The sequence below is a fragment of the Meles meles genome, chromosome 15 (assembly GCF_922984935.1).
Source record: "Meles meles chromosome 15, mMelMel3.1 paternal haplotype, whole genome shotgun sequence".
NCBI lineage: Eukaryota > Metazoa > Chordata > Mammalia > Carnivora > Mustelidae > Meles > Meles meles.
The window spans coordinates 50,899,944-50,917,753 of NC_060080.1; the positions used below are offsets into that span (position 1 = coordinate 50,899,944).

General features: G+C 39.7%; 1 protein-coding gene across 2 annotated transcripts in view; it reads right to left on the reverse strand.

Moving 5' to 3' along the window:
• ALMS1 (ALMS1 centrosome and basal body associated protein) overlaps positions 1 to 17,810 on the reverse strand; it is a 195,129-nt gene that overhangs the window by 130,767 nt on the left and 46,552 nt on the right. For both annotated transcript variants that reach the window (XM_045979270.1, XM_045979269.1), the window contains exons 9-10: positions 10,530 to 17,408; positions 9,380 to 9,513 (exon numbers count right to left, since the gene is read on the reverse strand). In XM_045979270.1, coding sequence (XP_045835226.1) covers positions 9,380 to 9,513; positions 10,530 to 17,408 — 7,013 coding nt within the window. The remainder of the gene's footprint in view (positions 1 to 9,379; positions 9,514 to 10,529; positions 17,409 to 17,810) is intronic.

Consider the following 17,810-nt stretch of genomic DNA (forward strand, 5'->3'; position numbering starts at 1 on the left):
ACACATGTTGAAACCAAGAACAAAAAGGTTAGGGAACATTTCTAAGACTTAAAAGTGAGGTTTGTTTTTTTAAAGATTTTATTTATTTAGTTGACAGATAGGTCACAAGTAGGCAGAGAGGTAGGCAGAGCTAGAGGAAGGGAAGCAGGCTCCCTGCTGAGCAGAGAGCCTGATGTGGGGCTCAATCCCAGGACCCTGGGATCATGACCTGAGCTGAAGGCAGAGGCTTTAACCCACTGAGCCACCCAGGCAGCCCTAAAAGTGAGTTTTTGATGGAGCCATGAATCCAACACCAGAGCCGCAAACAAGAAGTATACTACTTTTGTTTACTGGCTTTTAGCCTAGAGTGAATTTTCAACTCCCCCCCCCCCCCCCCGCTGAACAAACTATAAGAAAGGAGGTGAAATTTAGAATATACATATACACATATATACATACAAATGCATATGTATATATGAATATGTATATGTTGAGCTTTTCAAATCTATCTACATCTATCACTAGAAAGGAGATTTCAAGTGAACAGGGTTGTCTAATAAATAGAAAAACAATGCCAAAAAAAAATCCACTTTATCTATTTAAATTTTTAAAGGGAGGGGGGTTGGAGGAGCGTCAGAAGGAGAGAAGGAGAGAGAATCTTTTTTTTTTTTTTTAAAGATTTTATTTATTTATTTGACAGAGAGAGAGATCACAAGTAGGCAGAGAGGCAGGCAGAGAGAGAGGAGGAAGCAGGCTCCCTGCGGGGCAGAGAGCCCGATGCGATGCGGGGCTTGATCCCAGGACCCTGAGATCATGACCTGAGCCGAAGGCAGCGGCTTAATCCACTGAGCCACCCAGGCGCCCCAGGAGAGAGAATCTTAAGCAGGCTCCACACCCAGCACAGAGTCCCATGTGGCGCTCAATCTCACAACCCTGATATCATGATCTAAGCCAATATTAAGAGTTGGACACTTAACTGATTGAGCCACCTAGGTGCCCCAAGGAAGCCATTTTATTTATTTTTTTTTAAGATTTTATTTATCAGAGAGAAAGAGAGAGATGGAGAACATAAGCAGGGGAACAGCAGACAGAGGGAGAAGCAGGCTCTCTGCCAAGCTAGAAGCCCAATGCGTGACTAGATCATAGGACTCTGGGATCATGACCAGAGCTAAAGGTAGATGCTTAACTGACTGAGCCACCCAGGACTCCCAAGACAGCCACTTTAAGTATAAAGACATGTATAGATTAAAAGTAAACGGATGGGGCGCCTGAGTGGGTCAGTCAGTTAAGTGTCTGCATTCGGCTCAGATCATGATCCCAGGGTCCTGGGATTGGGCTCTCTGCTCCGTGGGGGAGTCTGCTTCTCCCTCTCGCTCCCCCTGCCTGTGCTCGCTCGCTCTCTCTCACTGTCTGTCAAATAAATAAAATCTTAAAAAAAAAAAAAAAAGGTAAGCAGATGAAGAAAAATATACCATTCTAAAACTAACCAAAAGGATGTAGAAATACTTTACTAATTTCAAACAGAACAGACTTCAAAGCAAAGAAAGTCATCAGGGATAAAGAAGACCATTACATAATGACAAAGGGGTCAATTCTCTACATAACAATCCATAATGTATATGTGCCTAACAAAAGAGTGTTAAACTACATGAAGCAAAAACTGATTTAATTATAAGAAGAAATAGATGAATCTATTATTATCGATGGAGACTTCAACATCCTCATCAGAATGAACAGATCTATCAGGTAGTGAATCAGTAAGGACATAGCTCAACAATACCATAAATCAACTGGATATAATAGATATCTATAGACTACTTCAGCCACAAACAATAGAATACACAATTTCTTAAGCTTACATGGAACATTCACTAACACAGGTCACATCCTGAGCCATCAAAACACCTTAACAAATTTAAAAGAATAAAAATCACATGCCTGCTTTTAGACCACAATGGAATTAAATTAGAAATCAAAGCAAGAATGATAACAAGAAAATCCCTAAATACGTGATTAACCAATATACTTCTAAATAAAGCATGAATCAGAGAATAAATCTCAAAATAAATTTTAAAGCATATTAACCTAATATTAAATGAAATGAAATGAAAACCCAACTTATGAAAACTTGTGGGATGCAGGGAATGCATGGCATAGAAGGGAATTTTTAGCATTAAATTATATATTAGAAAAGAAGAAATAACTAAAATCAGTAACCCAAGTTTCTACACTAGACAACTAGAAAAAGAACAGCAAATTAAGTCGAAAGCAAACAGAAAAAAAGTATAAGATTTAGAACAGAAATCAATGAAATTGCAAATAGAAAAAAAGAGAAAAATGATCAAAACAAAAAAACTATTTCTTTTAAAGACCAATAAAATCATTAAGTCTCTAGCCAGAAAGAAAAAAAAAAAAAAAGACACAAATTACTAATATCAAAAAGGAAAGAGGTGACATCACTATAAACCCCATGGACATTAAAAGGATAATGAAGAAATAGTATGAACAACCATATGCCCACAAATTTGATAACCTAGATGGAATGGACTAATTTCTGGAAATAAAAAATATGCCAAAAGTCACACAAAGAGGAAGACATTCCTTTTTTTTTTTTTTTTTTAAAGATTTTATTTATTTATTTGATACAGACAGAAAGAGACAGTGAGAGAGGGAATATAAGCAGGGGGAGTCAGAGAGGGAGAAGCAGGCTTCCCGCTGAGCAGGGGAGCCCAATGCAGGCTCAATTCCCAGGACCATGGGATCACAACCTGAGCTGAAGGCAGATGCTTACCAACTGAGCCATCCAGGCACCCTAAAGGAAGACATTCTGAATAGGCATCTGTTTATTAAAGAAACTGAATCAATAATCTTTCGAAAGAGAAAATGCTAGGCCCAGCTGGATTCGGTGGTGAATTCTACCAAACATTTAAAGAAAAAATTACACCAATTCTTACAATCTCTTTCAGAGGACAGAAGCAGAAGAAACACTTCCTAGTTTATTTGATTTTACAAGGGGGGAAAAAAAACCAGAGACCAACATCTCTCATGAATATAGATGCAAAAATCCTCAATAAAATATTACCAAATCAAGTACAAAAAAGTATAAAAATAATTATACACTATGACCAAGTGGGACTTATCATTCAAAAATCAATTAATATGATCACATCAAAAGGCTAAAAAAAGAAAAATGACCCTTGTATCAATAGATGTAGAAAAAGAATTTGACAAAATCCAACACGTATTTGTGATAAAAACTATCAGTAAATGAAGAATAGAAAGAAACTTCCTCAACATGATAAAGAGTATTGGCAGAAAACCTACAGCTAACCTCTTACTTTATAGTAAGAACTAGAAGCTTTCCCACAAAGACCAGGAACAAGTTAACGATAGCCCATCTCACCACTCCTTTCCAACGTCAAAATGGAATTCCTAGCTAATACCATAAAACAACTAAAGGAAATAAAAGGTATACAGATTGAGAAGGAAGAAATAAAACTGTCTTTGTTTGTAGATGATCTGATCATCTATGTAGAAAATCTACAAGAATCAACAAACTCCTGGAACTAATGAGTGATTATAGCAAAAGGCAGGACACAGGTTAATATACAAAAGTCAACTGCTTTCCTATATACCAGCAATGAATAACTGGAGCTCAAAATAAAAAACATAATACCATTTATACTAGCATTCCCCAAAATGGAGTGCTTACATTAAACCTAACAAAATATCCTACAAGCTCTCTAAGAAGAAAACTATAAAATCCTGATAAATGAAGTCAAAGAATAATAAATGGAGATACACCATGTTTAGGGATAGAAAGACTCAATATTGTCAAGACCTCCCAACTTGACCTATATAGATCATTGCAATGCTAATCATAATCCCAGCAAGTTATTTTGTGGATACTGACATACTGCTTCCAAAGTTTATCTGGGAAAGTTAAAACTCAGAATACCCAACATTATACTAAAGAAGAACGAAGTTGGAGGCCTGACACTAAAAGACTTAAAATTAAGCTAGAGTAATTAAGACAGTGTGGTACTGGTCAAAGCATAGACAGATCAAAGAACAGAACAAAACCCAGAAACTGATCCATGTAAATTTAGTCTACTGATCTTTGACAAAGCGACAAAGGCATGGAGCAAAGATGGTCTTTTCCACAGATGATGTTGGAACTGAGCATTCACAGGCAAAAAAGTGAATCTAGACACTGATTAGGGGCGTCTGGGTGGCTCAGTGGGCTAAGGCCTCTGCCTTCGGCTCAGGTCATGATCCCGGGGTTCTGGGATCGAGCCCCGCATCGGGCTCTCTGCTCTGCAGACAGCCTGCGTCCTCCTCTCTCTCTCTGCCTGCCTCTCTGCCTACTTGTGATCTCTGTCTGTCAAATAAATAAACAAAAAATCTTTAAAAAAAAAAATAAATAAAAAAATAAAACTCCTCACAAAAATTAACTCAAAATGGATCATAGACCTAGAAGTAAAATGCAAAGCCTAGAATATAACAAAGGAGAAAAACTCAATGACATTGGATACAGTGATTACTTTTTAAATATAACATCAAAGGTACAATCCTTGAAAGAGTAATTGATAAGAAACTCACTATAACTAAAAACTTCTGTTCTGCGACATACAATGTCAAGAATGAAAAGACAAGCCACATATTGGAAGAAAATATTTGCAAAAGACACGTCTGATAAAGAACATTATCTAAGATATACAAAGGACTCTAAAGAATCAATAAGAAATCAACCCAAGTTAGAAATGGGCCAAAGACATTAACAGATAATTCACAAAAGAAGACATACATCTGGAAAAGAAGCATATGAAAGGATGTTCCACATCATATGTCATCAGGGAAATGAAACCTAACCACCCTAACCACCTGGGTGGCTCAGTCAGTTGAGCATCCTACTCTTGGTTTTGGCTCAGGTATGATCTCAGGGTCATGAGATAAGCCCCACCTCAGGCTCCACACACAGTACAAGTCTCTTTGTTCTTCTCCCTCCCCCTGCTTATGCACTCTCTCTCTCAAATAACTAAGTAAATAAAATCTATAAATTAAAAATTTAAAAAAGAAAACAAAACAAGATTCACTCCACACCTACAACAATGGCCCAAATCCAAAACACTGACAATACCAAATGCTGGCAACAGGAACTCCGAATAACTGTGGGTAGAAATAAAAATTGATACAGCCACTTTGTAAGGCAATTTTGGTTTCTTTCTTTCTCTCCCCCATTTAAGGGTGTGGGTGGGTGTGTGTGTGTGTGTGTGTGTGTGTGTGTGTGTGTTTAACTGAAGGATAGCTGACATACAAAGTTATAAACAGCTTGGTAGTTTCTTACAAAACTAAACATAAGACTCTTGCCATATAATCTAGCATTTGCACTCCCTGATAATTAACCAAAGGAGCTAAAATGTCTGATTTCCACACGAAAGAACTGCACAAAGATGTTTATAGCAGCTTTATTCATAACTGCCAAAACTTGGAAGCCACCAAGATATTCCTCAGTAGATGAAATAAACTCTGTGGCACACTAAGACAATGGAATATTACTCAGTGCTAAAAAGAAATTTTAGCAATTTAGCAATTTTAGCTAGCAAGCCATGGAAAGTCATGGAGGAAACTTAAATGCATATTAATAATCCAGAGAGTCCAATAGAAAAGGCTAAATTCTGTTTTAGTCCAACTATATGACATATTAAAAGTATAGAGAAAGCAGAAAGATCAGCAGTTGCAGCGCAAGGGGGAAGGGGCAGAATTAGGGTGGTAAAAATACTCTGTATGATATAGTGATGGATACATGTCATTACACATTTGTCCAAACCCATAAACTATGTAACACCAGGAGCGATCCCTAATGTAAACCAAGGACTTTGGGTTATTACGATGTATCAATGTAGGTTCATCAATTGTAGCAACCATACTACTCTGGGGAGGGATGCTGACAATGTCAGTGGAAGTGCATGTGTAGGGCAGGGGGTCTATGGAAAATCTCCGTATCTTCTTCTCAGTTCTGTTGGCAACTTTATTTTTTTTAAAAGACTTTATTTATTTATTTATTTATTTGACACAGAGAGCAAGAAAGAAAGCACAAGCGGGGGGAGCAGCAGAAAAGGCAGAGAGAGAAGCAGGGAAGCAGGTTCCCCTATGAGCAAGGAGCTCGATGTGGGGCCTGATTCCAGGCCCCGGGATCATGATCTGAGCCGAAGGCAGATGCTTAACCAACTGAGCCATCCAGGCACCCCTTGTTGTGAACTTTAAACAGCTCTAAAAAATGAAGGCTTTTTTTAAAAAGTTGATACAGTATTAAAATAAACACTGGAATTCCTTCTGCCATGATTCAACAACTGAACATTTTTCCCTATCAGTTCTATACAAACACTGGTAAATGACACTTCAATCCTAAATAGTTCACCACCACATCTGCTAAGAATAGGGACACTCACCTGTCATAAAACCACACTGCCAATATCACACCTAGGAAATACTCCATACCATTTTCTAACAAGTCAGCTACTTTTCTTGGAAGATAAATCTGAGAGACAAGGACTTTTCTATCTTGTTCACATCTAATCTATTTAAGATTTATAGACATCTTCCTAGAAAATCAGCCAATTCATGAGAATTTTAAATCTAATTTTAAAAAGAGGTATAATATTTTCTTATGACTTTAAAACTTCTCAATGGTATGATTAGCATACTCCTCTTAATTTATAACATCAAATTATTTTCTTGTAATCTTCTAGTTAGAGACTGCTTATTGATGTGGACTATTTCTAAGACTGAACTCTAAGTGGTAATGTTCAATTCTATTATTTTCCTGTTTTCTAGTACATTAGTTGATACATTTGATTTTATAATTTCTTTCTTACTACTTTCTTAGTTTGGCTTGTTTTATTTTTACTCTTAGGTTTGTTTTATGATTTTCTTTGTAAACTTAAGAGATACTGATCCATACACCAAGATGATATAAATTCCTGACTTCAAACTCTTCCTGTCTTCAGAGGTTACCAAACAGAAAAGGGAAAAGAAAGGAGGGAGTATCCTGCTAAGAACAGACAGTAAATCTACACATACAAAGTGAATTTTGTTATCAGTTTGGGAGGAATCAAAATGATCTGAGTAGTTAATGCCAACAAGCAATGTAACAGGGTGTCTTTAGGAGCCTACAAAATGTAATTTGTTGTCCTCTGCACTTCTGTGGACTAAAGGGCAGTAAGTTAAATAAACTTGTGGTTTGGAGTTGTACCTGAACATAAAAATCAGCTCCTTGACATAGAAAACAAATAGCAGGGGCGCCTGGGTGGCTCAGTGGATTAAGCCGCTGCCTTCGGCTCAGGTCATGATCTCGGGGTCCTGGGATTGAGCCCCACATCGGGCTCTCTGCTCTGCGGGGAGCCTGCTTCCTCCTCTCTCTCTGCCTGCCTCTCTGCCTACTTGTGACCTCTCTCTCTGTCAAATAAATAAATAAAATCTTTAAAAAAAAAAAAAAACAAATAGCAAAATGACATAGGTCATACCTTCTCAGTAATTACTTTAAATGGATCAAACTCAATCAAAACATCAGGGATTGGCAGAATCGCTAAAAAAAAACCATTATTCAACTATATACTACCTCTAAGAGACCCACCTTAAGGAAATTCTGACATAAGGTACAACATGGATGAACTTGAAGACATTATGCTAAATGACATACACTCATCACAAAAAGCAAATACTGTTATGATTCTACTTATATGAGGTACTTAATTAAAATCAAGGGTGCCTGGGTGGCTCAGTCTGTTAAGTGTTTGCCTTCAGCTCAGGTCACGGTCCCAGAGTCCCAGGATGGAGCACCAAGTCGGGCTCCCTGTTCAGCAGGGAGTCTGCTCCTCCTCCTGCCCCTCACCCCACTCGTGCTCTCTCTCTAAAATAAATACATTTTTTAAAAAATCTTAAAAAAAAAAATCATAGGGGTGCCTGGGTGGCTCAGTCAGATGAACATCTATCTTCAGCAAAGGTCATGACCCCAGAGTCCTGGGATCAAATCCCACAGTGGGGTCCCTGCTCGGTGGGGAGCCTGCTTCTCCTTCTCCTTCTGCTGCTCCCCCTATTTGTGCTTGCTCTCTCTCTGTGTCAAATAAATAAATAAATCTTTAAAAAAATCATAAAGACAGAATGGTGCTTGCCAGGGGCTGGCAGGAGGGTAGAATGGAGAGAAATTATTTAACAAGTACAAAGTTTCACTCTTGTAAGATGCAAAGAGTTTCTGGAAATGGGATGATGGTGATGATTTCAAATATATATATAAATCTAAAATTCAATCTAATTTATACTTTTAAAAAACTTTTCCGGGGCACCTGGGTGGCTCAGTGGGTCAAGCCTCTGCCTTTGGCTCAGGTCATGGTCTCAGGGTCCTGGAATCGAGCCCCGCATGGGGCTCTCTGCTCAGCAGGGAGCCTGCTTCCCCCTCTCTCTCTGCCTGCCTCTCTGCCTACTTGTGATCTCTGCAAATAAATAAATAAAATCTTTAAAAAAAAAAAAAACTTTTCCAAGAGATAAGCCAAATAATTATGCTGTATCACTGACAAAAAAATCTTCTAAAAAACTATGAATTAGGCATAAAGTCTATGCATTATCAATTTTATAGTATTAATAGTAATGATAATAATTGCCAACTATTGAGAACTAGATACCATATATTCCACTAACCATTATCTCATATAACCCATATCAAAACCCTATAAGACAGGTATTACTGTACCCCATTACTATTCATGAAAGCAGACCAAATGCCGTATCCACAAGAGAACAGACAAACTATGATATAGTCTTACACTAGAATACTTATAATACTAAAAAGGAATAAACTAAAACTACACACATTGACACAGAGGAATCTCAAAAACCCAAGTCTGTGTGAAAAATATAAATGTAAAAATGTAATTCTCAGAATTCTCAGAATATATATACCATGTGATTCCATCTATTAAAGAAATTAAAACTATACTGAACAGCAAGAGAAAATCAGTACATGTTGGGATGAAGACACAAAGGACTTCAATGGTATTTGGTAATTCTATGTTCTTAAGTAGATAATATATATCTGAATATGGCTGGACTTCATCTGTACCCCAAGTTATCACCTTCATGAGAAAATACAAATGACAAATTTATTCTTATTCTTATTTTCCTAAGGAGATAATTTTTTTTTCAATAGATGAGTTTGGAAGTAATCAAAAACTACTGAACCTAATACTTAAATATTAATTTTGAAAAAATAAGACTTTTAACACTTTATCCAAAGACTATTAATGACTCAGCCCATGTCATCAATGCCCAAGTTAAGAGATATCAACTCTGTACTGCCCTTTCTTTCACATTTTCTCTCTTCATTTCTAGATTTCTATTATACCTTGGACAAGTCAGTTGTTCTCTCATGAGCAAACAACTTTGCTTTGATCTCTTCTACTTTTCTCCTGTCATCTTCATTTAATTCTGAAATGGAGTAGCCACATTCACGAGCCAAATTAAATTTCAGATTCCAGGCTGAAAAGAAAATATAAAAACACTTGAGATAATGCAATGCAAAAATGGTAATTTTCAGTAATTACAAGAGCACAGAAAACCATCAATATATCCAGCTAAATGCTACCACAATACTTAGCAAAATGTGTTCTCAATTATATGACAACTATTATAAGGTCTTAAGAGCAATCATTTCACTGAAAACTGTGATTTTTAAAAACCACATTCTACAGATATTTCTCCAAAGAAGCCACTTTAACCACGATTTTCAATTATTTTTATCTTAATCTTCCTTCCAATCAGGATGGTCCCTTTCCCTGCCCTATTAGGTCCTGCTACAATTACTGTTGCTTCCATGAGAGCTGATACTTAAGTTTTCTGGAGTCAGAATATACGTAAGTGATAAAAGGAACAGCGTAGGTAGTTTATCTCAAGGGAAAACTTATAAACAAATCAGGGAGGCCTGAACTGTTAGTTGTAAGTTGCTAAGTACATTCCTTATATTGTCTTAAAAAAACCTTTTTAATGGCATTCTACTATTAGAGACTAATGGGATTGGTAAATATCCTCTTTAAAAGCTCCAACCCAAGTTTTAGTGTGAAATACTTGTTTTTTCTAATGTCTAAAATATGCTCTAAGAATTTTATTAGAAAAGGAGAAATGTATATATAGTTTTATGATACAGTTTGATTTAGAGCAAATTGTTTTCATTTTTTTTTTTCTCCCTCCAAAATAGAATACTGTAATAGGAGAATTAAGGAACCAGAAGAACTTCAGGTCTGAAAACCCAAGCTATCTTCTTACTCTCCTTCAGGCTTTAGAAACTACCTAAGACCCTAAACTCAAACTAGCACTATTAATACTGTGACTTAGTTACACTATTGGTTAAATGGACTTACTCTGGATTACGGTGAAAAATGTAATCATTCTAACAATCCTACAAGAACATAAATTCAGACTCCACAAATACTTAACTTTAAATAAAGTATAATGTTTATAAGCTTGACCTCCCTTTATAACAAATTATCAGTTCCTACCTCGTGCTCGTACTCGACATTCCTCTTCTTCTGCATTTCTGAGTATTTGTTTAGCATGATTCAATGACGATTCACATTTCAGAAGGTTTCTGACATGTGCAGCCAGTGAATCTACACTGCTACCACCAGCATCATCACTCTCCAGCATACCTTCTTCCTCTCTACTATCTGTCAAGCTTGTCTTGGGTGAAGCATATGGAAAGAAGTTTAGAAGAACATCAGAAACTGACTCCAATGAATTACTGTCCCACGAGCAGGAGCTGGCATCACTACTTGAATCACTTTTAATGATAGTCATCATAGGTATAACAATTTTATTCCCAATGGTTCCACTATACCCTTCAGGCTCAGATCTCATTACAGATTTGGCTGCTCTATATTGCTGAAGGGTTTCATCTACTGTCTTTCTGTCTACTCTGGATTTGCTTTCTGCTTCCTGTACAGGACTTCTAACTGTAGCTGAACTAATGAACTCCCAATTCTCAATGCCGCTCTGGCATTTCAGATTTGCCTGTGTGCTAATATCCTTCTGTATGCACTTGTTGCTTGGGCTTTCCTCCGTAAATGGCAGGCTCTGAGGCAAATCACCATTAGACTCATCAGCTGTGAGGGGTTCTTTGAAGCAAACCACCTTCTTAGATTGTATAAATGAAATATCATTAACATCTCTGAAAGGGACAAGGGGAGCAGAAAAATTGCATCGTTTCAGTGCTATATTTTCTGCCTCCATTAAAAGGGTCCGAATCTCTCTAAGAGTTTTGGAACCACTGCTTGTATCTTGAATTTCCTCAGACCCAACATCTTCAAAACCTGAAGATTCTGGTTTACTTATTCCAACTCTACCATCAGTCTGAGAACTAAAAGGCATATTGTTTGAGACAACACTGGAGTTTGAAGAATCCAAATTATCGATCAGCATTTGAACATGGTCTGAAACAAGTTTCTGCTTCTCACTATGTGAATAAGTACCAGGGGTAACTGTTGATAACCCAGTAATCTGATCAACTTGCCCAACACCCCTTGAGAACATCAGAGCATCTTGCGTTACATGTCTATCTGGAAAATTCTGTTGACAGAATATATTTGGTTTCTGTCTGTGTGAAAAGGAACTAGAAGGAACTGTTGGTAACAGACTTTTCTGGTCAGCTGGTACAGGAATTGTTGAAACCTTCAGTGCATCTTCAGCTAGATGTTTGTCTGGCAATTCCTGTGGGTAGAAAATATTAGATTTCTCTCTGTGGGAATAGGAACTAGAAAGAGGTATTGGTATCCCAGAGTTCACATCAGTTGGTTCAGAGACAGGTGAAATTTTCAAAATATCCTCACTACAATGTCTATCTGGCAGTTCTTGTTGAAAGAAAATACTGGGCTTTACTCTCTGAGAATAGGAATTATGAAAAACTGTCAGTAATGGAGTTGTGTGGTTATCTGGTCCAATCACAGTTGAAATTTTGGGCTTTTCTCTTTGTGAGTAGGAACTAAGGGGAGCTGTTAGTAACTCAGTGTTTTGGTCATCTGGTAAAGTCACAGGTGAAAGCTTGAGTTTCTCTTTATGTGAGTAAGAGCTAGAAGGTCCTATTGGTATCTCAGTTTTCTGATCAGCAGGTCCAGGAAGAGCAAAAATCTTTAAAGCTTCTTCAGTAACAGCTGGCAACTCCTGCTGTTTAAAAATACTGTCCTTCTCTCTATATGAGTAGGAACTAGAGGGAATTATATGTATCCCAGTCTTCTGGTCACCTGGTCCACCTGAAACTTTCAGAGCTTCTTCAATAACACCTGGTGACTCCCTCTGGTAAGAAAAGATGGGGCTCTCTCTATGTGAATAGGAAGCAGAGGACCCAAATCGTATCCCAGTCTTCTGGTCAGCAGACCCAGGAGTCCCTAAAATTTTTACAGTACCTTCATTAGGATCTGGCAACTCCTGCTGGTAAGAAATGATGGGCTTCTCTCTATGTGAGTAAGGAGTAGAGGTTACTACTGGTATTCCAGTCTTCTGGTCACCTAGTCCGGGCACCCTGAAAACATTTAAAGACACTTCAGTAAGATCTGGAAACTCTTTCTGATAAATGATGGGCTTCTCTCTATGTGAATAAGAAGCTGAAGTAACTGTTGGTTTTCTAGTCTTCTGATCACCTGGTCCAGAAACAGCTGAAATTTTCAGAGCTTCTACAGCCAGCTGATTGTCTGACAAGGGTTGTTGGTACAAAATACTGGGCTTCTCTCTATGAGAGTAAGAAACAGAAGATACTGTTGGTATCCCAGTCTCCTGGTCAGCTGGTCCAGGAGAAGGTGAAACATTCAGAGCCTCTTCAGTGAGAGGTCTATCCGATAAGGCCTGCTGATAGAAAATAATGGGCTTCCCTCCAAGTGAGTAGGAACTTGAAGTTACCGTTGGTATCCCAGTCTTCTGATCACTTGTTCCAGAAACAGCTGAAACTTTCAGAGTCTCTTCAGTTAGATGACTGCCTGATAACTCCTGCTGGTAAAAAATATTAGACTTCTCTCTGTTTGAGTAGGAACTAGGAGGTTCTGCTGTTAACCCAGTCTTCTGGTCAGTTGGTCCAGGAACAGCTGAAACTTTCAGAGCCTCCTGAAGTAGCTGGACATCTGTCAAGCCCTGTGGATAGAAAACGATGGGCTTCTCTCTAGGTGAGTAGGAACTAGAAGGTTCTGATGGCAACCCAATCTTCTGGTCAACTAGTCCAGGAGTAGCTGAAACTTTCAGAGCGTCCTGAGATACCCGACTGTCTGTCAAACCTTGTGAGTAGAAAATAATGGGCTTCTCTCTATATGAGTGGGAACTGGAAGGTACTGATGGCAACCCAGTCTTCTGGTCAGGTGGTCCAGGAACAGCTGAAACTTTTAGAACCTCCTGAGGTACCTGACTATCTGCCAAGCCCTGAGGGTAGAAAATAATGGGCTTCTCTCTATATGAGTAGGAACTGGAAGGTTCTGATGTCAACCCAGTCTTCTGGTCAGCTGGTCCAGGAATTGCTGAAACTTTCAGAGGCTCCTGAGATACCGGACTCTGTGTTAAGCCCTGGGGGTAGAAAATAATGGGCTTCTCCCTATATGAGTAGGAACTGGAAGGTTCTGATGGCAACCCAGTCTTCTGGTCAGCTGGTCCAGGAAAAACTAAAACTTTCAGAGCCTCCTGGGATACCTGACTGTCTGCCAAGCCCTCTGGGTAGAAAATAATGGGCTTCTCCCGCGGTGAGTAGGAACTGGAAGGTTCTGATGGCAACCCAGTCTTCTGGTCAGCTGGTCCAGGAATAGCTGAAACTTTCAGAGCCTCCTGAGGCACCTGGCCATCTGTCAAGCCCTGCGGGTAGAAAATAATGGGCTTCTCCCTGTATGAGTAGGAACTGGAAGGTTCTGATGGCAACCCAATCTTTTGGTCAGTTGGTCCAGGAGTAGCTGAAACTTTCAGAGCCTCCTGAGATACCGGACTGTCTGTCAAGCCCTCTGGGTAGAAAATAATGGGCTTTTCCCACGGTGAGTAGGAACTAGAAAGTTCTGGTGTCAACCCAGTCTTCTGGTCAGTTGGTCCAGGAATAGCTGAAACCTTCAGAGTCTCCTGAGGTACCTGGCCATCTATCAAGCCCTGTGGGTAAAAAATGATGGGCTTCTCTCTAGCTGAGTAGGAACTAGAAGGTTCCGATGGCAACCCAGTCTTCTGGTCAGCTGGTCCAGGAACAACTAAAACTTTCAGAGCGTCTTCAAGCAACTGACTGCTTGGCAAAACCTGAGGGGAAAAAATGGGCTTCTCTTGTGGTGAATAGGAACTAGAAGGTTTTGGTGTCAACCCAGTCTTCTGGTCAGTTGGTCCAGGAATAGCTGAAACCTTCAGAGTCTCCTGAGGTACCTGGCCATCTATCAAGCCCTGTGGGTAAAAAATGATGGGCTTCTCTCTAGCTGAGTAGGAACTAGAAGGTTCCGATGGCAACCCAGTCTTCTGGTCAGCTGGTCCAGGAATAGCTGAAATTTTCAGAGCCTCTTCAAGTAACTGACTGCCAGGCAAGGCCTGAGGGGAAAAAATAATGGGCTTCTCTTGTGGTGAGTAGGAACTAGAAGGTTCTGGTGTCAACCCAGTCTTCTGGTCAGTTGGTCCAGGAACAGCTGAAACTTTCAGAGCCTCCTGAGGTACCTGGCCATCTGTCAAGCCCTGTGGGTAGAAAATAATGGGTTTCTCTCTAGCTGAGTAGGAACTAGAAGGTTCCGATGGCAACCCAGTCTTCTGGTCAGCTGGTCCAGGAACAACTGAAATTTTCAGAGCCTCTTCAAGTAACTGACTGCCAGGCAAAGCCTGAGGGGGAAAAATAATGGGCTTCTCTTGTGGTGAGTAGGATCTAGAAGGTTCTGGTGTCAACCCAGTCTTCTGGTCAGTTGGTTCAGGAACAGTTGAAACTTTCAGAACCTCTTGAGGTACCTGGCTGTCTGTCAAGTCCTGTGGGTATAAAGTAATGGGCTTCTCTCTAAGTGAGTCAGAACTAGAAGGTTCCGATGGCAACCCAGTCTTCTGGTCAGCTGGTCCAGGAACAACTAAAACTTTCAGAGCGTCTTCAAGCAACTGACTGCTTGGCAAAACCTGAGGGGAAAAAATGGGCTTCTCTTGTGGTGAATAGGAACTAGAAGGTTTTGGTGTCAACCCAGTCTTCTGGTCAGTTGGTCCAGGAACAGCTGAAACTTTCAGAGCCTCCTGAGACACCTGGCTGTCTGTCAAGTCCTGTGGGTATAAAGTAATGGGCTTCTCTCTAGGTGGGTAGGAACTAGAAGGTTCTAATGGCAACCCAGTCTTCTGGTCAGCTGATCCAGAAACAGCTGAAATTCTCAGAGCCTCTTCAAGTAACTGGCTGCCAGGCAAGGCCTGAGGGGAAAAAATGGGCTTCTCCTTAGGTGAGTGGGAAGTAGAGGATACTGTTGATTTTCCAGTCTTCCAGTCAGCTGATAAGGATATGGCTGAAGCTTTCTGAGCCTCTTCAGTGCAATTATCTGTCAAGCCCTTAGGGTAGAAAATAATGGGTTTCTCTCTATGTGAGGAGGAAGAAGAGGGAACTACTGGTATTCCAGTCTTCTGGTCAGTGGGTTCAGAAACACCTATAACTTTTAGAGCTTCTTCAGGTAGATGATTGTCTGGCAAGCTCTGTGTGTAGAAAATTAAGGGTTTTTCTATATCCGAGTAAGAAGCAGAAGTTATTGTTGATATCTCGGTCTTCTGGTTAGTAGGTTCAGGAACAGGTGAAACTTTCTGAGCCTGTTCAGTTGGAGAACTGTCTGTCAACTCCTGTTCATAGAAAATATTGTGCTTCTCTCTATGTGAGTAGAAACTAGAAGCTTCTGATAGTAACCCACTATTTTTTTCAGCTGGTTCAGAAGCAACTGAAACTTTCAGAGCCTCTTCAGATTGATGACTGCTTGGTAAGACCTTTTCGTAGAAAATACCAGGCTTCTCTCTATGTGAGTAGGGACTAGAGGATACTGCTGGTATCCCAGTCTTCTGGTCACCTAGTCTAGGAGCAGATGAAGCTTTCAGAGGCTCTTCAGTTAGAGGACTATCTGGTAATACCTGCTGACAGAAAACATTGGGCTTCTTTCCAAGAGAGTAGGGCCTAGAGAGCACTACTGGTATCCCAGTATCCTGGTCAACTGGTCCAGGAACAGCTGGAACTTTCTGAGCCTGTTCAATTAGATGACTATCTGGCAACTCCTGTTTGTAGAAAATACTGGATTTCTCTCTATGTGAGGGGAAAGTAGAGGTTACCGTTGGTATCCCAGTCTTCTGCTCAGTGGATCCAGAAGCAGAAAATTTCAGAGCCTGTTCAGTTGGATGACTTTCTGGCAATGTCTGTTGATAGAAAATAGGGGGCCTCTCTCTGTGTGAGTAAGAAGTAGAGGGTACTGCAGGTATCCTAGTGTTCAGGTCAGCTGGTTCAGGAAGAGCCACAATTTTCTGAGTCTGTTCAATTAAATGACTATCTGGCAAGACCTGTTGGTAAAAGATACTGGGCTTCTCTTCAAGTGGATAGGAATGTGAAGATAATGTAGGTATCTCAGTGTTTTGATCAGCTGGCCCAGGAACAAATGAAACTTTCAGAACCTGTTTAGTTAGATGACCGTCTGACAACTGTTGCTGGGAGAAAATAATGTGCTTCTCTCTTCGTGAATAGGAACTAGAAGGAACTATTGTCTTCTCAGTCCCCTGGTCAGCAGATACAGGAACAGCTGAAATTTTCAGAGTCTCTTCAGTTAGATGACTGTCTGGCAAGGTCTGAGGGTGGAAAATACTATGTTTCTCTCCATGTGAGTAAGAACTTGGAAGGACAGCAGGTATGCCACTCTTCTGGACAGGAGAACCAGGAACACCCGAAACTTTTACAGTCTCTTCAGTGAGATGATTGTCTGGCGGTGCCTGCTGGTAGAAGATATTACGCTTCTCTCCACGTGCGTAGGAGCTTGGAAGGACTGTAGGTATGCCACCTTTCTGGACAGCAGGAGCAGGAAGAGCCAAAACTTTTAGAGCCTCTTCAGTTAGATGACTGTCTGTTAAGGCTTGTGGGTAGAAAATACTGGGCTTCCCTCTTTGTGAGTAGGAACTAGAGGGTACTGTTGATATCCCAGTCTTCTGGTCAGCTAGTTCACTAATAGCTGAAAGTTTTAGAGTCTCTTCACTTATCTTACTATCTACTGGTGCCTGCTGCTTGAGTGTATCAGTATGCTGACCAACAGTATTCTCTTGAGGAGACCTTAAAGCCAACTGAGGAAAGTCCTCGGGGAATAAGGATAAATGAGATCCAGTATCTGAATCTCCAGCAGTAGCAGTGATGCCTGGTTTCAAGCTGGAATGAGTAACTTCAGGTATGCCTCCTTTAGAAGTATCTCCTAAAAAAAGAGACTTATTAATACTAATAGTATATGTTTTTTAATTAAGAAATATTTCTTTTATGCATAAAAGAAAGAAAGCAAGCTTTCCTTCCTTTGATCTTTACACTTCTAGTAAGGGTTCCTAAGAAAACTGTCATCAAAGGAGACAAATATTTACAAAGATATTAATTATAAAGCCATTTACAACAGCAAACTAATGCAGACATAATTTAAGTATTCAGCAATAGAGTAATGTTTAAAAATAGCAGCATATCCATTTGATATGATAGGTGGATCTTTATTAAAATTTGGATTTTTGAAAAATTTTTTTTAAAGATTTTATTTATATATTTGACAGACAAAGAGATCACAAGTAGGCAGAGAGGCCGGGGCGGGGGGGCAGGCTCCCTGCTGAGCAGA